General features: G+C 41.8%; 1 protein-coding gene across 2 annotated transcripts; it reads right to left on the bottom strand.

Moving 5' to 3' along the window:
• Positions 1–917: 917 nt before the first annotated feature.
• On the bottom strand, positions 918–25,672 carry LOC139381584 (VPS26, retromer complex component A). 2 transcript variants are annotated; one of them, XR_011628565.1, is made up of 10 exons: positions 25,589–25,663; positions 19,748–19,897; positions 5,988–6,063; positions 5,326–5,482; positions 4,945–5,109; positions 4,686–4,792; positions 4,410–4,478; positions 4,081–4,223; positions 1,935–3,108; positions 918–1,793 (listed from the first exon to the last, which is right to left on the bottom strand). XR_011628565.1 is itself a non-coding variant. In XM_071125231.1 (9 exons), exons 1-9 carry the CDS (start codon positions 25,589–25,591, stop codon positions 2,995–2,997), a joined length of 984 nt encoding a protein of 327 aa, XP_070981332.1. In that variant the 5' UTR covers positions 25,592–25,672; the 3' UTR covers positions 918–2,994. The 2 variants fall into 2 exon arrangements, 1 of the variants encoding a protein (XP_070981332.1); XM_071125231.1 differs by having other exon boundaries at positions 918–3,108; positions 25,589–25,672.
• Between the last annotated feature and the right edge of the window lie 1,115 nt (positions 25,673–26,787).

Raw genomic sequence — 26,787 nt, 5'->3', positions numbered from 1 at the left:
TCTCTAAAGTGTGAATCCTCACTGCAGAAACAATAGTGGAGAGTGTGTCAATCTGATCCATTGTGCAAGAAAGTGTGCAAGAAAAAAAATCTAATAACTTGGCCAGAAAAACATTTATTTGAACAGGAATTTTACCATCTGACAATGGTAGCCTACCTTTTGGGCTTTACATTGGAGATTTGCCATTTTTTCATAGTTGTATATCGATTTTGAACAAAGAGCCGTTACGGGACAAATGAGCCGGCTTGTTAACATGAACAAAGCCAAATGAGCCGTCTCACCCAAAAGACTCGGAATGCCCATCACTACTAACGCACATATACTGGTTCACCTGACTTGATTTTGGAGGTATGGCAACGTGAGATTACCCTAACCATAACCCGTAACTAAACTCAACCATTTTACATTCAAACATCAATGGAGATGTCCTAATGATCCTGGATAGCATGGACCAATTGGAAACACTAATAAAAGCAGAGACAGAACATGAAGCGAGACATCCCACTTCCCTCTTTTTTTCCCCGAGTTCATATACAAGCAGGGCCGTCAAACTCATTCCACGGAGGGGCGAATATCTGCAGGTTTTTTGTTTTTCCTTTCAATTAAGACCTAGACAACCAGGTGAGGGGAGTTCCTTACTAATTAGAGACCTTAATTCATAAATCAATTACAGGGTCCGAGTGAAAACCCGCAGACACTCAGCCCTCCATGGAATGTAGTTTGACTGTATATCACGTGTCAATGTAAGTAGACCAGACCCAGCTGCTATTGCATTGGTGTCTATGGGAGAGCCACCCCTTAAACCCCTTAACTAGACTGGAACTGTGACCATTTCTTTCAATGGTAAACGGCATGATATCGTCTTTGAAATAAGTCATCAGAGAAAGTATTAAAGACCTCACTCCAATACATAAGTATACATTTGCATTTAATTTAATTGATGATGGATATAGACTGAGACTAGTTATATACAAATGTTCAACGTCCACACAAGTCAGATACATATTGAACACAGTATAAAATGTGGTGAACATGCAATGGTGAGTCAGGCCAGTATTTGGCATAAGTTTCTTCATGACCTTACAGGCACATAACTAAAAAAATAATAATAATATTGCCTGTATAGTATTCAGAAATTAAGACATAACAACATTGTTACGTGATTGTAGCACAGCCTCATCTGAGCTTAAATATGTATCCTTATGCAAATGTAAAGTGGCACTTCTCTAAATATAGACAAAACCACAATAAATGTAAGTACCCATTCAACCATCATCGAACAGGACATACAGACATACATGTAGGACCTAACCGTTGATCAAAATAATTTTATTTAAACAGCATTTTGTAGTGCCTCAATCCAATGACACTAGCAAAAGCATTTATTAATATACAGTATATTTGTATTTCGAAAAAGAAAAGCACAAAATACAAGAAGTGAAATAAAAAAGAAGAACAAAACTACAGGTTATACACTAAATAACTTAGGAGATATAAATATTTTACATACAGTGAGCTCCAAAAGTATTGGGACAGTGACACACTGTTTTGGCTCTGTACTCCATCACTTTGGATCTGAAATTATACAATGACTATGAGGTTAGTGTTTTAATATGAGGGTATTTTGACTATATCAGGTGAACCGTTTAGAGAGTACAGCACTTTTTGTACATGGTCCCATAAAATGGGGGGACAAAGTATTGGGCCAAATTCAGTTATGTATTAAAGTAGTCAAAAGTTTAGTATTTGGTCTCATATTCCTAGCACGCAATGATTACATTAAGCTTGTGACTCTACAAACTTGCTGGATGCATTTGCTGTTTGTTTTGGTTGCGTTTCAGATTTTGTACCCAATAGAAATGAATGGTAAATCATGTATTGTGCCATTTTGGAGTCACTATTATTGTAAATAAGAATAGAATGTTTCTGAACACTACATGAATGTGGATACTACCATGTTTACAGATAGTCCTGAATTAATCGAAAAATTATGAATGAGAAAGTTAGATGCACAAATCATACCCCCAAGACATGCTAACCTCTTAGCATTTTTTTGTGGGGGGTAAAATGTGTCTAACTTTTTCATTCATCATTATTCACGATTCATTCAGGACTATCCGTAATCATGGTTGCATCCACATTAATGTAGAAGTGTTTAGAAACACTATGTTCTTATTTGCAATAAAAGTGACTCCAAAATGATACAATACATTATTTACCATTAATTTCTATTGGGCACAAAATAATCTGCTAAGAATAAGAAAATACTAAACTTGACTACTTTAATACACATGAGTATGTACAAAACGTGTTGTAATTTTTAAACGGTTCCCCTGCTATGGATGAAAATACCCTCAAATTAAAACTGACAGCCTGCACTAACCTCGCAGTCACTGTATCATTTAATTTCCAAAGTGCTGGAGCACAGGGCCAAAACAACAACAAAAATGTCACTGTCCCAATACTTTTGAAGCTCACTGTATTTCAGTGAATTATGAATACGGCACCCTTTGAGCTCAAAGCATGCCTATTGTCTTACAGCTTGACCTTACAGCCAACGTTGAACACAACATTAACCCATCATATTCAATTTGACCTGCCTACATGCACTGGAACGTCCTTTGAAATATCTAGTAGTGTATGATTGTACGTCATGTCCCCAGTGTTGAGCCTAACCAAGTGCATATTTTACAGGAAGGGTAGGTCAAACGTTTTTGCAATATAAAAGAAATGGTAGCTCCCATTCCAGTGCTTTATATTGTGTGTCAAACAGACGAGTCCATACAGTAAGCTAACAAGAATGCTTGCTGCGGCCAGCAGAGTAGACCCAGCCCATTCAGGTGTAGCAGCAAGAGACTGTAACCTTGCAGAAGGTAGTTCTATTAAATGGCTGTCTGGCGCTTTAATTTCACCTTGCATGTGTCGAGTTGCGCCCCCTTGTTTGCTTTAAGCATAATCAGAAACATTCTCAGCATTTTCTGTTTCCAGTGCTCTTCACATTTCGGGTTGCTCAGCAGTAAGGGTCGGCCGTGGCTCAGGAGACTCATAGCGTTGGTGGAAGTTCCGTTTCCTTATTTTCTCAGGAGCTTTCCTCCACAGAACAATCTCCTGGTAATAGAGAGTCAACCAGAGTCAGATTGATCCTCTCAAGTTATTATAAAATGTTCATATTGAGAGAAGATGATTGGTTTCAATAATAATGGCCTAATTCAAACTACTGTAATAATTAACTGCTGTAATGTTAAATAATTAACTGCCTGACACACTGAGTGTACAAAACATTAAGAACACCTGCTCTTTCCATGACGAACTGACCAGGTGAAAGCTATGATCCCTTATTGATGTCACTTGTTAAATCCACTTCAATCAGCCTAGATGAAGGGGATGAGACAGGATTAAAAATCCTTCTTTAACCTAATTGGAGTCAACATGGGCTAGCATCCCTGTGGAATGCTTTTGACATCTTGTAGAATCCATGCCCTGACAAATTGAGGCTGCTCTAAGGGGAAAAGGGAGGTGTGCAACTCAATATTCGTAAGTTTTTTTTATTTTACCCCTTTTTTTCTCCCCAATTTCGTGGTATCCAATTGTTGTAGTAGCTACTATCTTGTCTCATCGCTACAACTCCCGTACGGGCTCGGGAGAGACGAAGGCTGAATGTCATGCGTCCTCCGATACACAACCCAACCAGCCGTACTGCTTAACACAGCGCGCATCCAACCCGGAAGCCAGCCGCACCAATGTGTCGGAGGCTACACCGTGCACCTGGCAACCTTGGCTAGCGCGCACTGCGCCCGGCCCGCCACAGGAGTCGCTGGTGCGCGATGAGACAAGGAGATCCCTACCGACCAATCCCTCCCTAACCCGGACGACGCTAGGCCAATTGTGCGTCGCCCCACGGACCTCCCGGTCGCGGCCGGTTACGACAGAGCCTGGGCCAGGGACTCTGATGGCACAGCTGGCCAGCGCCCTTAACCACTGCGCCACCCGGGAGGCCACCGGAAGGTGTTGTTAATGTTTTGTACACTCCGTGTACGACAGACAGGTAGATAAATGGAGGTTGGCTTTCAGGTTCTGTACCTGTTGTTTGAAGTATCTCCGGTCCTCCTCATCTACCAGCACCAGGTTGAGGAAGTACCGCACAGAGAACTTCTTGTTGACGTCCCTCATGGTGGCTGTGAGGTCGTAGCCAGCTAAAAACAGACGGATGGGAATAGACTCTCCTAAGAGGGAAAGAACAGGCATAAAGAGGATTTTGAAACAAGTAAAATGGCAAATAGCAGAAGAGAGAGATTTCCATGTACACTACAAGTCCTGAAAACATTATGCTGCTTTGGTGGGGTCAAATAAAATAAAATAGATAAAATCATAATATTGGGACATTCACACCAACACCATATTGTGCCCACCTTTCACAGGGGCTCCGTCCATAATCTCATACTTGGCAACAGTCTCCGTCTCAGTAGTTGTGCTAGGACCTGGGAAAGGAATTTCACATGACTAAATACATCTACTTCACACTGTTCTTAAAACAAAAGCCAAGATTACAGGGACAGTTTTAGGTTCACAAAAATTAGAAAAATATGGAATTCAATCATTTAAAATAAAAAAGTATATATATTTTTAAAAAAGCAACACCTTATGCCGTTTAAGTGAACTCTCTCCCCAAGTAAGCATCATCTCACCTATTCCAGTCATCTCTTTCTTGATCAACTGAAGTTCCATGTGCTGGATTTTGATTCTCACAAGAAGGAAGTAGATTTTACCCACAATGACATCTTTCAAGTGGTATCTGAGAAGGCAGATTAGGGTCAGGTTGAAATTAAGTTACATTTTTATAATTCTGAATCTGATTAGAGATTTTGACACGCGAATGCGCTACTATGCTATGCTTTTTAAAAGGTGTTTGAATGCATTAATGTCTCATCATGATATACATCTTACTTGGACTTGTTGTATTCAAACTCTATATGTAGACAGTCTTCAATGCCAACTTCCATCTTGATGGAATTGTTCACATCAGGGTAAGTGGCCAGCTGATGGACAATGAGGTCATACTCTTTCACCAGATCAGACAGTCTCCTCACTATTGTCACTTTGAGGAAATATCTGTAGGAAATAACAATAGGAGTTATGGCTGGCTTACAATGCAAATTAACTTCAAATGACACAGTGCATATATTCATAACAAGGTGGCCGTAGCAATGACAAGAAGCCATCTAATGCAGTTTCACTGATCATCTCAAGCTGTGTGAATAGAATGGTTGGTTTCAGGGACAATGCAGAGAATATCTGGGTATGTATGAGAGAATATTGTGAGCTAACCTCAGTCGGACGTTGGCTCCAACGTAAGACTCATATGGCTTCTCCACCTGCATGAACTCAAAGTCGTAGCTTCGATTCTGAGTCAACTCCCCTGGCAGGGCAAGCTCCTTTACCAGGTTCACAAATTCATGCGTGTTGCTTTTATCACTGAAAAGCTCTGAAAGACAGAGCACAAGTTTAAACACTTATGTTAGGTTCATCACACACAGGAACCTAATATTTCCAATAGGCAAATCTGTTGTACTGAGGGACGCATTAATTTGAACAAATGTATAAATAAGGAAGTAGGACTGAATCTAATAACCTAGATTGTCCTATATTCAGATTTAAACTTTTGTCCTATGATCAGACGTTCAGAGAAAATAGTGTGTTATTTGAAGGCTTCCCTTAAACTTCCTCAGTTGGTTTGACAACATTGAACCCTCAGTAATGGTCAAGGAGTCTTCACAGAAACACTTTGCCACCCGGCCAGGGTCTGTGGTGTGGAGTGTAGTCCACTGTAGTTTTCACATGACAAGCACATGGTTTGCTAAGCCGTTTATCCTAAATGAGACCGACAGTGCACTTTGTTTGTGAACCAATAAACAACGCATGGCTGGTGTTTGAGGTGGTGCGCTGCTGCAAGGTTATAATATCAAAATATAAAATCAACATAAACTCACCAATCTGCCCAACAAACTCAATTCGAATCCCTTGGTGTTCTAGTCTCTTGCCTGTCTGCCTCACATTGAGATTCACCTTAAAAGAAAACAAACAAGTTGTCAGGTATTGGCATAGGTGATGGGAAGTTTGGCTCTTTTTACTGTCTCTGATCTTTTCGACTCGTTCAGTCAAAAGAACAAATCTTTTGACTCATTTATGTTCATTTGAGTCAGAGCATGCAGGACCCCACACCTGCTAACAATGAACTGAAAACATGAAAGTCAATCTTCTACAAGCCTCTCCTTCACATGTTGTTCACCGTAGGGGGTTTATTGGAGATATAATTTGTGACTGAGGCTTGTAAAAGCGTGCTTTAAACAATGTATACGGAACAAAAATATAAAAACGCAACATTTAACGAGTTTACTGATTTACAGTTCATAAAAGTAAATCAGTCAATTTAAATAAATGTATTGGGCCCTAATGATCTATGGATTTCACATGACTGGGCGGGAGCGCAGCCATGGGTGGGCACAGGCCCACCAACTTGGGAGCCAGGCCCACCAACTTGGGAGCCAGGCCCAGCCAATCAGAATTACTTTTTACCCACAAAAGGGCTTTATTACAGACATAAATATTCCTCAGTTTCATCAGCTGTCTGGGTGGCTGGTCTCAGACGATCCCGCAGGTGATGAAGACAAATGCGGAGGTCCTAGGCTGGCGTGGTTACACGTGGTCTGCCGTTTTGAGGCCAATTGGAGATACTGGCAAATTCTCTAAAACGACGTTGGAGGTGGCATGCAAGGAGGCATGAGGACTGCAGATGTGGCCAGGGCAATAAATTGCAATGTGCGTACTGTGAGATGCCTAAGACAGCGCTACAAGGAGACAGGACGGACAGCTGATTGTCCTCGCAGTGGCAGACCACAGGTAACAACACCTGCACAGGATCGGTACATCCAAACATCACACCTGCAGGACAGGTACAGGATGGCAACAACAACATCCCGAGTTACACCAGAAACGCACACTCTCCATCAGTGCTCAGACTGTCCGCAAATAGGCTGAGAGAGGCTGGACTGGGGGCTTGTAGGCCTGTTGTAAGGCAGGTCCTCACCAGACATCACCAGCAACAACGTCGCCTATGGGGCCAACCCCACCATTGTTGGACCAGACAGGACTGGCAAAAAGTGCTCTTCACTGACGAGTCGCGGTTTTGTCTCACCAGGGATGATGGTTGGATTTGAGTTTATCATCGAAGGAATGAGCGTTACACCGAGGCCTGTACTCTGGGGCTTGATCGATTTGGAGGTGGAGGATGCGTCGCGGTGTGTCACAGCATCATCGGACTGAGCTTGTTGTCATTGCAGGCAACCTCAAAGCTGTGCGAAACAGGGAAAACATCCTCCTCCCTCATGTGGTACCTTTTCTGCAGGCTCATCCTGACATGACCCTCTAGCATGACAATGCCACCAGCCATACTGCTCATTCTGTGCGTGATTTCCTGCAAGACAGGAATGTCAGTGTTCTGCCATGGCCAGCGAAGAGCCCGGACATCAATCCAATTGAGCACGTCTGGGACCTGTTGGATCGGAGGGTGAGGGCTAGGGCCATTCCCACAGAAATGTCCGGGAACTTGCAGTTGCCTTGGTGGAAGAGTGGGGTAACATCTCAGAGCAAGAACTGGCAAATCTGGTGCAGTCCATGAGGAGATGCACTGCAGCACTTAATGCAGCTGGTGGCCACACCAGATACTGTCTGTTACTTTTGATTTTGACCCCCACTTTGTTCAGGGACACATTATTCAATTTCTGTTAGTCACATGTCTGTGGAACTTGTTCAGTTTGTCTCAGTTGTTGAATCTTGTTATGTTCATACAAATATTTACACATGTTAAGTTTGCTGAAAATAATTGCAGTTGACAGTGAGAGGACGCTTTTTTTTGCTGAGTTTATCAATCCTGGTGTAGGACTCATTGTGGCCAGCAGATTAAACGAGTCACTCAGAAAAACGCATCATGACTCAAGTCAGTAAAAAGAGTTGTTGAAAAATAACGAATCATTCGCGAACTGCACATCATTAATTGGCATAGCACACATTGACATAGGAAGCAGTCCGATGCACAGCATTGATCACCATCATAATGTCATACCATGTGTGTTTGTCACGGTTTCCATTAGCCGGTAATTGCCAGCTTTTGACAACAAAAAAAAGATAAATTAAATTGTTGCCGGCCAAATTAACCAGGAGAAAAAACTAAAAGGTAGGCAGACTATCAACGCGTCATCCACCACTTTAAAATGTGAGCTGGAGGCAGTATGCATTTTGAAAACATACTTAATTGTTTGAAACCTGAATGTTGAACTTCATATTATGAGGCATGTCTTACCTTGCTTGAAAATCCGACCATAGAAAGGTGGAGGCATTTCTTTTTTAAAGGCTTCTTAGGCGCCGTGTGAGTTTCATGATTGAAGAAGCATACAATTTATCCGACCATTTCTACCGATCTGCTTGTCAGTTGTGATTTTCAGATATGCATTTTCTTATAACAGTTTCATTTCAATATTAACATTTTTGTTTCTCAAAATCATTGTCACATGGTTAGTTAAATTGTAATTAAAATATGGGCCTCCAGAGTGGCACAGCGGTCTAAGGCACCGCATTGCAGTGCTAGAGGAGTCACTACAGACCCGGGTTCGATCCCGGGCTGTATCACAAACGGCCGTGATCGGGAGTCCCACAGGGCGGTGCACAATTGGCCACCCGTCATCCAGGTTAGGGGAGGGTTTGGCCGAGGGTGCTTTACTTGGCTCATCACATTATAGCAACTCCTTGTTGCAGGCCGGGTGGCTGACCTCGTCATCAGTTGAACGGTGTAACTGGCTTCCGGGTTAAGCGGGGGGTGTTAATTGTTACGGAGGTGGTCCCTGCACAGGGACAGCTCAGCGGAAATTTCAGAGCGCCACCTAGCCGGCGCTACCCAAAACGCAGAAATAAAATATAAAACATTCATTACCTTGGACGAGCTTCTTTGTTGGCACTCCTATATGTCCCATAAACATCACAATTGGGTATTTTTCCCGATTAAATCCGTCATTGTATACCCAAAATGTCATTTGCTGAAGGCCAGTCTGATGCTGCAAAAAGCCCATTTACAAGACGCAACGTCACTTTTTAAAATTACAAAAGTCGCCTATAAACTTTTACGAATCACTTCAAACGACTTTTCTAAACCAACTTTAGGTATTAATAAACGTTAATGATGTATCAAATTGATCACGGGGCGATCTGTATTCGATAGCAGCAAGTCTGGAAATCATCGTCCATTTTTTCAGTTTCACAACATACTGTGGTGCGCCTCAAGAAAGGAGGGGTCTATTCGTGTTGTAACCAAGGATAAATGAGTCAGAAATTGACAGCAATGGCGACATCGTGTGGAAGGTGTAGGCGTTTACAGGGGATCATTTATTTTAGGTTGCCTTAAACAATACATTGAATGGCGGACAAATATTTGTGTGTTTTTGGTAAACAGTTTTACCAGGGATTTTTACTCCTAAACACGTTCTGTTATAGCCACAGACCCGATTTAACCAGTTTTAGAGACTTCAGAGTGTTTTCTATACACACATACTTACTTACGTACTTACATACTATATTCCTGGCATGAGTAGCAGGACTTTGAAATGTTGCGCGATTTTTTACAAAAAGCTGCGAAAATTCGCATCACCCATAACAGGTTAAGAAGCGTGGTTAGGCAGGTCATGTTTCGGAAGACGCATGACTCAACCTTCGCCTCTTGAGCCAGTTGGGGAGCTGCAGCAATGAGAAACGATCGAAATTGGGAAGAAAAAAGGGGGTAAAATACAAAATAAATAATGAAATATACCATTTAAAAGTCAACTACTGCGAGAGCACCAGCCTCTACCATATGGACACATTGATAGGCTACACTGTGATCACTTGCGGCTAAATAGCCTAAATGAGCGCATGGAACTCAAAGATGGCCAATTCAGCCGTGGGACTATAACTTCCATTGCCAATTAAGTAAAAATACAAAAAGACAACAAATAAAAACAGAATATACTGATCAATTCTGGTTCTTTCAATCACATTAATCTTTCTACTCAGCCGGTCTGCCGCCATTACTATCTGTTTTCACTTGAGCTGTCGCTAATGAAGTGCAACGTATCAAATCAATGAACTGGGTCAGGTCCAAAGCGTCTCTAGCAAACTTGCAACATTGTATCAACTAGCCTATTCTGGGCCCTCAGTTTCCTACGACAGTGAGCTCGGGACAGCTTTTTTTACACAAGGGAAAGGTATTTTATGACATTTCCACTGGATATATGGGATCATCAGGTGATGATATTTTGCCCTTTCACACCGAGGCTTGGTGATTATTGAGGGGGAGATGGCAGTGTGGTGCCAGGACAACAACCTCTCCCTCAATATGAGCAAGACAAAGGAGATGATCGTGGACTACAGGAAAAGGCAGGACAAACAGGCCCCCATTAACATCAATGGGGCTGTAATGGTGAGGGTCGAGAGTTAAGTTCCTTGGTGTCCACATCACCAACAATCTATCATGGTCCAAACACACCAAGACAGTTAAGAGGGCACGACAAAACCTTTACCCCCTCAGGAGACTGAAAAGATTTGGCATGGGTCCCCATATCCTCAAAAGGTTCTACGGCTACACCATCGAGAGCATCCTGACCGGTTGCATCACTGCCTGATATGGCAACGTAAGGAGGGGGCCAAGCTTCCAGCCATCCAGGACCTATATAATAGGCGGTCAGAGGAAAGACCATAAAATTGTCAGAGACTCCAGTCACCCAAGTCATCAACTGTTCTCTCTGCTACCGCACGGCAAGTGATTTCTGAGTGCCAAGTCTAGGACCAAAAGGCTCCTTAATTAACAGATTTAACCCCCAAGCCATAAGACTGCTGAACAATGAATCAAATGGCCACTGGACTATTACATCGACCCCCCCTCCATTTGTTTTGTACACTGCTGCTACTTGCTGTTTATTATCTATGCATAGTCACTTCACCTCAACCTACATGTACAAATTACCTCTAACCTGTACACCCGCACACTAACTCAGTACCGGTACCCCCTGTATATAGCCTTGTTATTGTTATGTTATTGTGTTACTTATTATTATTTTTAACTTTAGTTTATTTGGTAAATATTTTCTTAACTCTTCTTGAACTGCACTGTTGGTTAAGGGCTTGTAAGTAAGCATTTCACGGTAAGGTCTAGTAGACCTGTTGTATTCGGCGCATGTGACAAATAAAGTTTGATTTGATTGTTGGAAAGATTTTTCAAATAGCCAAATAGTTCCTCACAGTAGCCTGATACACTGCCTGTTATTCGCAATGGATGTTAAAAAAACAGACTTCATTGACTTACTGTGTGAGGTGAAGAAAAAAGTACTGAGAAGCTCAGCTTATTAGTGATGGACGTGGTGACTAAGACAACCAGAAATCAAACATCCCAAAATCAGCACTACAAATTAAACTTTGTCACATGCGCAAAATACAACAGGTGTAGGTAGACCTTACTTACAAGCCCTTAACCAACAGTGTAGTTCAAGAAAGAGTTAAGAAAATATTTACCAAATAAACAAAAGTAAAAAATAAAGAGTATCAATAAAGTGACAATAACGAGGCTATATACAGGGGGTACTGGTACAGAGTCGATGTGCGGGGCTACAGGTTTGTCGAAGTAATTTGTACATGTAGGTAGGGGTGAAGTGACCATGCATAGATAATGAACGACAAGTCGCAGCAGTGTAACAACAAGGGGGGGTCAATGTCAATAGTCCGGGTGGCCATTTGATTAACTGATCAGAAGTCTTATGGCTTTGGGGTAGAATCGGTTAAGAAGCCTTTTGGTCCTAGACTTGGCACTCCGTTACCGCGCGGTAGAAGAAAGAGCAGTCTATAACTTGGGTGACTGGAGCCTTTGACAATGTATTGGACTATCCTCTGATGGCCTAGTATATAGGTCCTGGATGGCAGGAAGCTTGGCCCCAGTGCCGTACACACTACCCTCTGTAGTGCCTTACGGTCAGATGTCGAGAAGTTGCCATACCAGGCAGAGATGCAACCGGTAAGGATGCTCTCGATGGTGCAGCTGTAGAACTTTGAGGATCTGAGGACCCATGCCAAATATTTTCAGTCTCCTGAGGGGGAAAGGTGTTGTCATGCCCTCTTCACGACTGTCTTGGTGGGGCGGCAGGTTGCCTAGTGGTTAGAGCGTGAGACTAGTAAACGAAAGTCTGCAAGATCGAATCCCCGAGCTGACAAGGTAAAAATCTGTTGTTCTGCCCCTGAACAAGGCAGTTAACCCACCGTTCCTAGGCCATCATTGAAAATAAGAATTTGTTCTTAACCAACTTGCCTAGTTAAATAAAGGTAAAATAAAAAAAAATGGGTGTGTTTGGACCATGATAGTTTGTTGGCGATACAGACATCAAGGAACTTGAAACTCTCGAACCGATCCAACCCCGTCGATGTTAATGGGGGCCATTCGGCCTGCCTTTTCCTGTAGTCCACAATAAGCTTCGTTGTCGTGCTCACATTGAGGGAGGTTGTTGTCCTCTCTATGTTGTGTCATCAGGAAACTTAATGATGGTGTTGGAGTTGTGTTTGGCCACAAGGACGAGTACAGGAGGGGACTAAGCACGTACCCCTGACGGGCCCCAGTGTTGAGGATCAGCGTGTCAGACGTGTTGTTGCCTACCCTTACCACCTGGGGTGCGGCCCGTCAGGAAGTCCAGGATCCAATTGCAGAGGGAGGTGTTTAGTTACAGGGTCTTTAGCTTAGTGATGAGATTTGTGGGCACTACGGTGTTGAATGCTGAGCTGTAGTCAATGAACAGCATTCTCACGTAGGCGTTCCTTTTGTCCATGTGGAAAAGAGGAATGTGGCGTGAGATTGAGTCATCTGTGGATCTGTTGGGGCGGTATGCGAATTGGAGTGGGTCTAGGGAAGTGGTTCCCAAACTTTTTATAGTCCCGTACCTCTTCAAACATTCAACCTAAAGCTGCGTACCCCCTCTACCACCAGGGTCAGGGCACTCTCAATTGTTGTTTTTTTGCCATCATTGTAAGCCTGCCACACACACACACACTATATGATAAGTTTATTAAGCATAAGAATGAGTGAGAGTTTGTAACTTCCCATTAGCCGGGTTGTGACAAAGAGCTCTTATAGGACCAGGGCACAAATAATAATAATAGTCAATAATTTTGACTTATTTTGCCATCTTACATATAAAACCTTATTTGTTCATCAAAAATGGTGAATAACTCACCTCAGGTTAATGAGAAAGGTGTGCTTGAAAGGATGCACATAACTCTGCAATGTTGGGTTGTATTGGAGAGAGTCTCAGTCTTAAATCATTTTCCACACACAGTCTGTGCCTGTATTTAGTTTTAATGCTAGTGAGGGCCGAGAATCCACTCTCACATACAGTGGGGAGAACAAGTATTTGATACACTGCCGAATTTGCAGGTTTTCCTACTTACAAAGCTTGTAGAGGTCAGTAATTTCTATCGTAGGTACACTTCAACTGTGAGAGACGGAATCTAAAACAAAAATCCCGAAAATCACATTATGATTTTTTAAAGTAATTAATTTGCATTTTATTGCATGACCTAAGTATTTGATACATCAGAAAAACAGAACTTAATATTTGGTACAGAAACCTTTGTTTGCATTTACAGAGATCATACGTTTCCTCTAGTTCTTTACCAGGTTTGCACACACTGCAGCAGGGATTTTGGCCCACTCCTCCATACAGACCTTCTCCATATCCTTCAGGTTTCAGGGCTGTCGCTGGGCAATACGGACTTTCAGCTCCCTCCAAAGATTTTCTATTGGGTTCAGGTCTGGAGACTGGCTAGGACCTTTCAGATACTTTTTACGGAGCCACTCCTTAGTTGCCCTGGCTATGTGTTTCGGGTCGTTGTCATGCTGGAAGACCCAGCCACGACCCATCTTCAATGCTCTTAATGAGGGAAGGAGGTTGTTGGCCAAGATCTCGCGATACATGGCCCCATCCATCCTCCCCTCAATACGGTGCAGTCGTCCTGTCCCATTTGCAGAAAAGCAACCCCAAAGAATGATGTTTCCACCTCCAAGCTTCACGGTTGGGATGGTGTTCTTGGGGGTTGTACTCATCCTTCTTCTTCCTCCAAACACGGCGAGTGGAGTTTAGACCAAAAAGCTCTATTTTTGTCTCATCAGACCACATGACCTTCTCTCATTCCTCCTCAAGATGGTCATTGGCAAACTTCAGACGGGCCTGGACATGCGCTGGCTTGAGCAGGGGGACCTTGCGTTCACTGCAGGATTTTAATCCATGACGGCGTAGTGTGTTACTAATGGTTTTCTTTGAGACTGTGGTCCCAGCTCTCTTCAGGTTATTGACCAGGCCCTGCCGTGTAGTTCTGGGCTGATCCCTCACCTTCCTCATGATCATTGATGCCCCACGAGGTGAGATCTTGCATGGAGCCCCAGACCGAGGGTGATTGACTGTCATCTTCCATATTCTAATAATTGCACCAACAGTTGTTGCCTTCTCATCAAGCTGCTTGCCTATTGTCCTGTAGCCCATCCCAGCCTTGTGCAGATCTACAATTTTATCCCTGATGTCCTTACACAGCTCTCTGGTCTTGGCCATTGTGGAGAGGTTGGAGTCTGTTTGATTGAGTGTGTGGACAGGTGTCTTTTATTCAGGTAACGAGTTCAAACAAGTGCAGTTAATACAGGTGATGAGTGGAGAACAGGAGGGCTTCTTAAAGAAAAACTAACAGGTCTGTGAGAGACGGAATTCTTACTGGTTGGTAGGTGATCAAATAGTTATGTCATGCAATAAAATGCAAATTAATTACTTAAAAATCATACAATGTGATTTTCTGGATTTTTGTTTTAGATTCCGTCTCTCACAGTTGAAGTGTACCTATGATAAAAAATACAGACCTCTACATGATTTGTAAGTAGGAAAACCTGCAAAATCGGCAGTGTATCAAATACTTGTTCTCCCCACTGTAGGTACGTGGTTGCAAAGGTCATCAGTGTCTTAACAGCGCCATTTGCCAAGACAGGATACTCTGAGCGCAGCCCAATCCAGAAATATGTCAGTGGCTTCTGATTCAATTTTCACAGAACCGCTTGCAGCAATTTCGATGAGGCTCTTTTGTTCAGATCGGTAAGTGGACAGGAGGCAGGGCATGAAAGGGATATCGAATCCAGTTGTTTGTGTCATCCGTTTCAGGAAAGTACCTGTGTAATTGCACTCCCAACTCACTCAGGTGCTTCGCTATATCACATTTGACATTGTCCCTAAGCTTGAGTTCATTTGCACACAAAACAAATCATACAATGATGGAAAGACCTGTGTGTTGTCCTTGTTAATGCAGACAGAGAGCTACAACTTCTTAATCATAGCCTCAATTTTGTCCCGCACATTGAATATAGTTGCGCAGAGTCCCTGTAATCCTAGATTCAGATCATTCAGGTGAGAAAAAAACATCACCCAGATAGGCCAGTCGTGTGAGAAACTCGTCATCATGCAAGCGGTCAGACAAGTGAAAATAATGGTCAGTAAAGAAAACTTTAAGCTTGTCTCTCAGTTCAAAAAAACGTGTCAATACTTTGCCCCTTGATAACCAGCGCACTTCTGTATGTTGTAAAGTGTTACATGGTCGCTGCCCATATCATTGCATAGTGCAGAAAATACACGAGAGTTCAAGGGCCTTGCTTTAACAAAGTTAAGCATTTTCACTGTAGTGTCCAAAACGTCTTTGAAGATGTCAGGCATTCCTTTGGCAGCAAGAGCTTCTCGGTGGATGCTGCAGTGTACCCAAGTGGCGTAGGGAGCAACTGCTTGCACACGCGATACCTCTACTTGTCATGGCTTTTGCGCCATCAGTACAGATACCAACACATCTTGACCACCAAAGTCCATTTGATGTCACAAAGCTGTCCAATATTTAAAAAATATCCTCTCCTGTTGTCCTGGTTTCCAGTGGCTTGCAGAAGAGGATGTCTTCCTTAATTGACCCCCCATAAACGTAATGGACATATACCAGGAGCTGGGCCAAGCCCACCACGTCTGTTGACTCATCCAGCTGTAACGTATAGAATTCACTGGCTTGTATGCAAAGCAATAATTGTTTCAAAACATCTCCTGCCATGTCACAGATGCGTCGTGAAAGTGTTGTTTGATGTAGGCATTGTCTGTATAATTTTTTGGGCCTTTTTCCCCAGCCATATCCGCAGCAGCAGGAAGAAGAATTAAGTCCTCCACAATAGTATGGGGCTTGCCTGTCTAGCCACTCGGTAGCTCACCATATAAGACGCTTCCAGACCCTTCTTATTAATGATATATGTTTCTTTTATACATGTCTTACTACTCTGAAGTATTTTTCTTACTCAAAAAACTCCTGTGAATTATTTTGGAAATTGTTTTGTTTCTAAATGTCCGTGCAAGAGTGACGATTTCATCGAGTTGTGAGATAGTACTTTTGCACATATAACACACTGTGGCTGAGGAAAGTCACTACTCCTAATATAAGTGAACCCCAAATCAATGTAGTTCTCATCATATTTGCGCCTCTTCAATGGTCCAACGTCCCTGTCTGTTTTTCGGTGCTTTCCCGGGTAAGGGGGCAGTAGCTCTTAGACTGCATCAGATTCACAACTGTCAATGTCCATGCTAGCTGGGCTAACAACAAATGTAGAATTACTGATGCTAGCATTGGATGTGCTCGTGGAAGCAGAACAAGCAGAACACCTGTGTCGTCGACAGGTGCAGGTGTAGTACTGGTGGTAGTAGCAGTACTACCAGTAGAGCTGGTATGTGTGTCTATGGACACGGGCCTTACTTTTTTTTTAACCATTTATACATTTTCGAGCAAACGGAATGAGAAGCAGCTACGTTTGGCTACATACGGACCATTAGTGGAATGCCCGGGATAGAGTAACGGTTAATGTGATTGGATGTTAATTATTTGACAAGGATACCTGTATTTGCCATTGTGTTGTTACTTCGCTGACCACTAGATGGTTACATTTATTTTTGGCAGTGAAACGAGGCTACCCAGGCAAGAAAAAAAAAAATCACCAAAATGTATAGCCGTGTTGGAAAATATAAATGGACTGCTTGAAAACATGGAGAAAAAAAACTTTTATTTGGCGTACCCCCGATGGCATTGCGCGAACGTTCCCTTTGTAGTCCGTAACAATTTTCAAGCCCTGCCACATCCAACGAGCCTCAGAGCCAGTGTAGAAGGATTCAATCTTAGTCCTGTATTGACGCTTTGCCTATTTAATGGTTCTTATAAGCGTCCGGATTAGTGTTCTGCTCCTTGAAAGCAGCATCTCTAGCCTTTAGCTCAATGCGCATGTTGCCTGTAATCAATACATGGCTTCTGGTTGGGATACGTGCGTACAGTCACTGTGGGGACGACGTCGTCGATGCACTTACTGTTGAAGCCGATGACTGAGGTGGTATTATACTCAATGCCATTGGAGGAATCGTGGAACATATTCCAGTCTGTGCTACCAAAACAGTCCTGTAGTTTAGCATCCGCGTCATCTGACCACTTCCGTATTGATCAAGTCACTGGTACTTCCTGCTTCAGCTTTTGCTTGTAAGCAGGAATCAGGAGGATAGAATTATGGTCAGATTTGACAAATGGAGGGTGAGGGAGAGCTTTGTATGCATCTCTGTGTGTGGAGTAAAGCTGGTCTAGAGTTTATTTTCCTCTGGTTGCACGTGACATGCTGGTAGAAATTAGGTAAATTGATTTAAGTTTGCCGGCATTAAAGTCCCTGGCCACTAGGAGCGCCGCTTTTTCTTGTTTGCTTATGGCCTTATACAGCTTGTTGAGTGCAGTCTTAGTTCCAGCATCGGTTTTTGGTGGTAAATAGATGGCTACGAACTGGCGCCGGAGGGGATGGCTGCCGCTTTATGTGCTCCTAACCAACTTTGCTATTTTGTTAGTTTTTTCGTGTTGTTTGTAACTTTTTTTTTTGTACATAATGTTGCTGATACCATCTCTTATGACCGAAAATAACTTCTGATATCAGAACAGCAATTACTCACCTCGAACTGGACAAAGATTTTTTCTTTAAAGAATCCAACGCGAAGGATATACTACTTTCTCGGGAACAGGCCCAAATCCCCGTCATTTGTGTTAACTTCTTTGATATAGGGGGCGCTCTTTTAATTTTTGGATAAAAAAACGTTCCCGTTTTAAGCGCGATATTTTGTCACGAAAAGATGCTCGACTATGCATATAATGGACAGCTTTGGAAAGAAAACACTGACATTTCAAAATCTGCAAAGATATTGTCTGTGAGTGCCACAGAACTGATGCTACAGGCGAAACCCAGATGAAATTTCAAACAGGAAGTACCCCCAGATTTTGAAGGCGCTGTGTTTCAATGAGTCCTTATATGGCTGTGTATGGGTCACGAATGAGCTTAGACTTTCTGTCGTTTCCCCATAGTGTTGACAGCATTGTGACGTATTTGTAGGCATATCATTGGAAGATTGACCATAAGAGACTACATTTACCAGGTGGCCGCTTGGTGTCCTCCGTCGCCATTATTGCGTAATCTCCAGCTGCATGTATTTTTCTGTTTGCTTCCGAGGAGAAACCCAACTGCCACAAATGATTTATCATCGAATAGATATGTGAAAACACCTTGAGGATTGATTCTAAACAACGTTTGCCATGTTTCTGTCGATATTATGGAGTTAATTTGGAAAAAAGTTTGGCGTTGTAATGACGGAATTTTCGTTTTTTTTTTCTTAGCCAAACGTGATGAACAAAACGGAGCGATTTCTCCTACACAAATAATATTTTGGGAAAAAATGAACATTTGCTATCTAACTGAGAGTCTCCTCATTGAAAACATCCGAAGTTCTTCAAAGTAAATGATTTTATTTGAATGCTTTTCTTGTTTTTGTGAAAATGTTGCCTGCTGAATGCTAGGCTTAATGCTATGCTAGCTATCAATATTCTTACACAAATGCTTGTGTAGCTATGGTTGAAAAGCATATTTTGAAAATCTGAGATGACAGTGTTGTTAACAAAAGGCTAAGCTTGTGAGTCAATATATTTCTTTCATTTCATTTGCGATTTTCATGAATAGTTAACGTTGCGTTATGGTAATGAGCTTGAGGCTATGATTACGCTCCCGGATACGGGTTTGTGCGACGCTAGAGGTTAAGAAAAGATGGAGAAAAAGGGGACGGAGGTCAGGCTGCCTTCTGAGAATTCGTAGGCGAGTGAGTAAACCTCCACTGCCATTCGTTCTATTGGCCAACGTGCAATCATTGGAGAACAAAATGGATGACCTACGATCAAGATTATCCTACTAAAGGGACATTAAAAACTGTAATATCTTAAGTTTCATCGAGTCGTGGCTGAACGACGACACGGTTAATATAGAGCTGGCGTTATTTTCCATGCATCGGCAGGACAGAGAAGCTACGTCTGGTAAGATGAGGGGTGGGGGTGTGTGTCTATCTGTCAATAATAGCTGATGCGTGATGTCTAATATTAAAGAAGTCTTGAGGTATTACTTACCTGAGGTAGAGTACCTTATGATAATCTGTTGACCACACTATCTACCAAGAGAGTTCTCATCCATATTATTCATAGCTGACTATATATTTCCTAGATTTCCGTATTTTGGCAAATGTTTGACAATGTCCTAACGGAAACCCTAATGTGTGTGTGCAATGCTCACCTTCCCAGAGACCGATTCTCCGTCATAAAATAAATAGTTCTTCTCCACTTTCCCATCCTCTGTCTTGAGTTCTGCTGTCTTCCTAGTCTCTGCATCATTGAGTAGGACATCAATTTCACACACAGGACCAAATAAACCACCTAGGAAACTCTGAAAAACAGGAAGAATTTACAAAAAACTCAAAGGCAAATATAATCAGAAATAACTCTCAATAATGGACTAAAGGAGCTTAACATTACTCCTTAGTCCAAGGGCGTTACATGTTCTACTTGAAGGTTGAATTGACTTTGAAAGCCAAAACAGCCAAATACTCCAACTAAACAAGAATCAATTCTCAATTGATTCTAAATTCTCTAGAAATATAAATCCCTCTACTTTCATACTACATGAAAATAATTTCACAAATGCAAAATACACACTAACTGTACACTGTTTAAACCAGTTTTAACAGTCCTGGTAGAGTCCATGTGCAGGGGTACCGGTTAGTCAAGGTAATTGAGGTAATATTTACATGAAGGTAGGGGTAAAGTGGCTATACATAGATAATAAACAGCTTGACACCTAAAACCCTCAAACTTTTACAGATGCACAATTGAGAGCAACCTGTTTGGCTGTATCACCACCTGGTATGGCAACTGCAACACCCGCAACCGCAGGGCTCTCCAGTTGGTGGTGCGGTCTGCCAAACGCATCACCGGGGGCAAACTACCTGCCCTCCAGGACACCTACAGCACCCGATGTCACAGGAAAGCCAAAAAGACCATCAAGGACAACAACCACTTGAGCCACTGCCTGTTCACCCTGCTATCATGCAGAAGGCGAGTTCAGTACAGGTGCATCAAAGCTGGGACCGAGAGACTGAAAAACAGCTTCCATCTCAAGGGTAAATAGCCATCACTAGCAAACTAGAAGCTGCTGCCCTATATACATAGACTTGCAATCACTTTAATAATGGAACACTAGTCACTGTAATAATGTTTACATATTTTGCATTACTCATCTCATATGTACAGTTGAAGTCAGAAGTTTACATACACCTTGCCAAATACATTTAAACTCAGTTTTTCACAATTCCTGACATTTAATCCTAGTACAAATTCCCTATCTTAGGTCAGTTAGGATCACCATTTTATTTTAAGAATGTGAAATGTAAGAATAATAGTAGAGAGAATTATTTATTTCATCACATTTCCATGGTGGGTCAGAAGTTTACATACACTCAATTAGTATTTGGTAGCAATGCCTTTAAATTGTTTAACTTGGGTCAAACATTTCAGGTAGCCTTCCAAAAGCTTCCCACAATAAGTTGGATGAATTTTGGCCCATTCCGCCTGACAGAGCTGGTGTAACTGAGTCAGGTTTGTAGGGCTCCTTGCTCGTACATGCTTTTTCAGTTCCGCCCACAAATTTGCTATAGGATTGAGGTCAGGGCTTTGTGATGGCCACTCAAATACCTTGACTTTGTTGTCCTTAAGCCATTTTGCCACAACTTTGGAAGTATGCTTGGGGTCATTGTCCATTTGGAAAACCCATTTGCGACCAAGCTTTAACTTCCTGACTGATGTGGATATTAAAGCAACATCTCAAGACATAATTTTCCTCTCTCATGAAGCCATCTATTTTGTGAAGTGCACCAGTCCCTCCTGCAGCAAAGCACCCCCACAACATGATGCTGCCACACCTGTGCTTCACGGTTGGGATGGGATGGTGTTCTTCGGCTTGCAAGCCTCACCCTTTTTCCTCCAAACATAACGATGGTCATTATGGCTAAACAGTTCTATTTTTGTTTCATCAGACCAGAGGACATTTCTCCAAAAAGTATGATATTTGTCCCCAAGTGCAGTTGCAAACGGTAGTCTGGCTTCTTTTATGGCGGTTTTGGAGCAGTGGCTTCTTCCTTGCTGAGCGGCCTTTTAGGTTAATGTCGACATAGGACTCGTTTTACTGTGGAAAAAGATACTTTTGTACTTGTTTCCGCCAGCATCTTCACAAAGTCCTTTGCTGTTGTTCTGGGATTGATTTGCACTTTTCGCACCAAAGTACGTTTATCTCTAGGAGACAGAACGCGTCTCCTTCCTGAGCAGTATGACGGCTGTGTGGTCCCATGATGTTTACACTTGCATACTATTGTTTGTACAGATGAGCGTGGTACCGTCATGCGTTTGGAAATTGCTCCCAAGGATGAACCAGACTTGTGGAGGTCTAAAAAAAAAATTCTGAGGTCTTGGCTTTTGATTTTCCGATGATGTCAAGCAAAGAGGCACTGAGTTTGAAGGTAGGCCTTGAAATATATTCACAGGTACACCTCCAATTGACTCAAATGATGTCAATTAGCCTATCAGAAGCTTCTAATGCCATGACATCATATTCTGGAATCTTCCAAGCTGGTTAAAAGCACAGTCAAGCATATGTAAACTTCTGACCCACTGGAATTGTGATACGGTGAATTATAAGTGAAATAATCTGTCTGTAAAAAATTGTTGGAAAAATTACTTGTGTCATGCACAAAGTAGATGTCGTAACCGACTTGCCAAAACTATAGTTTGTTAACAAGAAATGTGTGGAGTGGTTGAAAAAATAGTTTTAATAACTCCAACCTAAGTGTATGTAAACTTCCGACCTCAACTGTATATACTGTATTCTATTCTGCTGTATCTTAGTCTATGCCGCTCTGACATTTCTCATCCAAATATTTATATTAGAGGTCGACCGATTAATTGGAATGGCTGATTAATTAGGGCCGATTTCAAGTTTTCATAACAATCGGTAATTGTTATTTTTGGATGCCGACTTTGATATATATTTTTTTACACCTTTATTTAACTTGGCAAGTCAGTTAAGAACATATTCTTATTTTCAATGACGGCCTAGGAACGGTGGGTTAACTGCCTTGTTCAGGGGCAGAACGACAGATTTTTACCTTGTCAGCTCAGGGATTCAATCTTGCAACCTTACGGTTAACTAGTCCAACGCTCTAACCACCTGCCTCACGAGGAGCCTGCCTGTTACGCGAATGCAGTAAGAAGCCGAGGTAAGTTGCTAGCTAGCATTAAACTTATCTTATAAAAAACAATCAATCATAATCACTAGTTATAACTACACATGGTTGATGATATTACTAGTTTATCTAGCATGTCCTGCGTTGCATATAATTGATGCGGTGCGAATTCGCGAAAAAGGACTGTCGTTGCTCCAACGTGTACCTAACCATAAACATCAATGCCTTTCTTAAAATCAATTCACAGAAGTATATATTTTTAAACCTGCATATTTAGCTAAAAGAAATCCAGGTTAGCAGGCAATATTAACCAGGTGAAATTGTGTCACTTCTCTTGCGTTCATTGCACGCAGGGTCAGGGTATATGCAACAGTTTGGGCCGCCTGGCTCCTTAATTTGCCAGAATTTTACGTAATTGTGACATAACATTGAAGGTTGTGCAATGTAACAGCAATATTTAGACTTAGGGATGCCATCCATTAGACAAAATACAGAACGGTTCCGTATTTCACTGAAAGAATAAACGTTTTGTTTTCTAAATGATAGTTTCCGGATTCGACCATATTAATGATCTAAGGCTCTTATTTCTGTGTGTTATGTTATAATTAAGTCTATGATTTGATAGAGCAGTCTGACTGAGCGATGGTAGGCACCAGCAGGTTCGTAAGCATTCATTCAAACAGCACTTTTGTGCATTTTCCCAGCAGCTCTTCGCAATGCTTCAAGCATTGCGCTGTTTATGACTTCAAGCCTATCAACTCCCGAGATTTGGCTGGTGTAACCGATGTGAAATGGCTAGCTAGTTAGCGGGGTGAGCGCTAATAGCGTTTCAAACATCACTCGCTCTGAGACTTGAAGTAGTTGTTCCCCTTGCTCTGCATGGGTAACGCTGCTTAGAGGGTGGCTGTTGTCGATGTGTTCCTGGTTCGAGCCCAGGTAGCGGCGAGGAGAGGGGTGGAAGCTATACTGTTACACTGGCAATACTAAAGTGCCTACAAGAACATCCAATAGTCAAAGATATATGAAATACAAATCGTATAGAGAGAAATAGTCCTATAATAACTACAACCTAAAACTTCTTACCTGGGAATATTGAAGACTCATGTTAAAAGGAACCACCAGCTTTCATATGTTCTCATGTTCTGAGCAAGGAACTTAAACATTAGCTTTCTTACATGGCACATATTGCACTTTTACTTTCTTCTCCAACACTTTTTTGCATTATTTAAACCAAATTGAACATGTTTCTTTATTTATTTGAGGCTAAATTGATTTAATTGATGTATTATATTAAGTTAAAATAAGTGTTCATTCAGTATTGTTGTAATTATCATTATTACAAATAAATAAATAACAATCGGCCAATTTAATTGGTATTGGCTTTTTTTGTTCCTCCAATAATCGGTATCAGTGTTAAAATCATAATCGGTCGACCTCTAATTTATATATTCTTAATTCCATTCCTTACTTTAGATTAATGTAGTGTGTGTATTGAGAAATTGATAGATATTACTGCACTGTTGGAGCTAAAAACACAAGCATTTCACTACATGTGCAATAACATCTTCTATACACGTGTATGTGAACAATAAAATTTGATTTGAGAGTAGCATCAGCTTAAGTGAAGAGTGTGAAGGAATGTGAATGTGTGTGGCGTAAATATGCATGCATATGTGTGCGTTTTGTGTGTGTGTTGGAGTGTCAGTGTAGTATGTGTGAGTGTGCGGTTAGAGTCCAGTGTGTACATTGAGCCTGTGCAAGAGAGTCAGTGCAAAGAAAAAAAGCCTGGGTAGCCATTTGATTTACTGGTCAGCAGTCTTATGGCTTGGGGGGGGGGGGGGGTCCCAGACTTGGTGCTCTGGTACCGCAAGATAAGGTCCTTATGCTTCCAAAACCATACCACAAGTGATGTGTTAACTGCACTATGTAACTTTGGGGCGACCCAACCAAATTCAAATAGCAAACGTCTGTAATATATCTGTCATTTGCATTGAAAGCACTGTATATCTGTTCTGTGTGTGCTATTTCTATGCTTCCCCGTCAAGTTTTGTTTTTGCGTATTTTACTTTCGGGTTTGTACACCAGCTTCAAACAGCTGAAAATACAATATTTTTGGATATGGAAAATATATTTCACAACGTTTTACAATGACTCTCTACACTATACTTGGCTTGTTTTGTCACAAACTGAAATTAGGCGAACTATTAGAATGTTTTCGCAACCAGGAAATGGCGGAGCTATTTTTTTAAATAGTTTCTGCAAGAACTACCCCAGTAGGTACCGAGTCGGATATATTTCCCATGGGGCTACGTTAAGTTATGGGACTTTGATAATTACTTAGCTAGCTAACAGATGGGTGTTTTGGCTAGTTAGCTAAATTACATAATGTCATGAAACATGACATTGTGAAGACTAATTCCGTTAGAAGTGCCATGGGCTAAAAGGCAATTCGCACGCTTGACAGCTAACGTTTAGCAGTCAACATTTCTCGTGACAAGACGATGAGCCAGTAACTAGTTAACATTCGCCATCTAGCTAATGCTTTATGTGTAACTAAATGTTCAGCTTGCGGGGATAATAGTTACAGTGGGAAACGAGATAACCGCCACTCTAGCCAATTGCCACGAATCAAAACTATCTACCAAGCTAGGAAGAACAGTGGGGTTCCAGCCAGGGCCTCCGACCTGTGCTGATAACGTTATACTAGGCTAGCTAGCCGTTAGCCAAGAAATAGAAGAAAAAATAACGAAAGGGCCAGAGGATGACAATACCTTGGCTTTAGTACATCTCTATTTATGTATAAGTTAAATAGTTACGTGCTACTTCTTTCATTTTGAACTCACCATTTCAGCTGTTTAAACAGTTGTAGACAGCTATCTAGCCTCCGTGTTGCTAATTCCTGTGACGATACAAACGAGAGGAGCAGTAATAGTGGCAACACAGAAATTTCAAAATAAAAGTCCCATGTCTAGTCATATCATTTTTTTTGCTCAGGACCAGGACAGCAACCTCTCCCTCAATGTCAGTAAAAACAAAGCAGCTGATCGTGGACTACAGGAAACGGAGGGCCGAGCACGCCCCCATTCACATCGATGGGGCTGTGGTGGAGCGGGTCAAGAGCTTCAAGTTCCTTGGTGTCCACAACACTAAGGATCTATCATGGTCCAAACACACCAACACAGTCATGAAGAGGGCACGACAACGCCTCTTCCCCCTCAGGAGGCTGAAAAGATTTGGCATGGGCCCTCAGGTCCTCAAAATGTTCTACAGCTGTAACATTGACAGCATCTTAAAACCTCTTAAGAATCTGCTCCTTTTAAAAAAAATTCACCTAAAATGACACACCCAAATCTAACTGCCTGTAGCTCAGGCCCTGAATCAAGGATATGCATATTCTTGGTACCATTTGAAAGGAAACACTTTGAAGTTTATGGAACTGTGAAAGGAATGTAGGAGAATATAACACAATAGATCTGGTAAAAGATAATACAAAGAAAAAAACACCCGTTCTTTTGTATTTTTTTGTACCATCTTTGAAATGCAAGAGAAAGGCAAAAATGTATTATTCCAGCCCAGGTGCAATATAGATTTTGTCCACTAGATGGAAGCAGTGCATGTGCTAAGTTTTAGACTGATCCAATGAGTCATTGAATTTCTGTTCAAAATTTTGTATCAAGGCTGCCCAAATGTGCCTAAATTGTCTATTAATAACATTATGTTCAAAATTGTGCACTCTCCTCAAACAATAGAATGCTATTATTTCACTGTAATAGCTACTGTAAATTGGACAGTGCAGATTGATTAACAAGAATTTAAGCTTTCTGCCAATATCAGATATGTCTATGTCCTGGGAAATTGTATTTTTACTCACAAGCTCATAGCTAATTGCTAATCGCCTACGTTAGCTCAACCATCCCGTGGAAGGGACACCAATCCCTAAGAAGTTTTTAACTGGCTGTATCAGTATGGCAACTGCTTGGCATCCGACCGTAAGACGCTACAGATGGTAGTACGTATGGCCCAGTACATCACTGGGGCTGAG

Source organism: Oncorhynchus clarkii, chromosome 23 (assembly GCF_045791955.1).
Source record: "Oncorhynchus clarkii lewisi isolate Uvic-CL-2024 chromosome 23, UVic_Ocla_1.0, whole genome shotgun sequence".
In the NCBI taxonomy this organism is placed as follows: domain Eukaryota; kingdom Metazoa; phylum Chordata; class Actinopteri; order Salmoniformes; family Salmonidae; genus Oncorhynchus; species Oncorhynchus clarkii.
This window is presented reverse-complemented; position numbering and strand designations above follow the sequence as displayed.

Bases quoted from the DNA above. Each gene is read 5' to 3' on its own strand.
- LOC139381584 (XM_071125231.1), bottom strand. The intron at 5,110-5,325 runs GTTAGCTCACAA...TATTTCCTACAG, and splicing joins GGAGCCAACGTCCGACTGAG to ATATTTCCTCAAAGTGACAA. The intron at 4,479-4,685 runs GTGAGATGATGC...TTCCTTTCCCAG, and splicing joins GAAAGAGATGACTGGAATAG to GTCCTAGCACAACTACTGAG.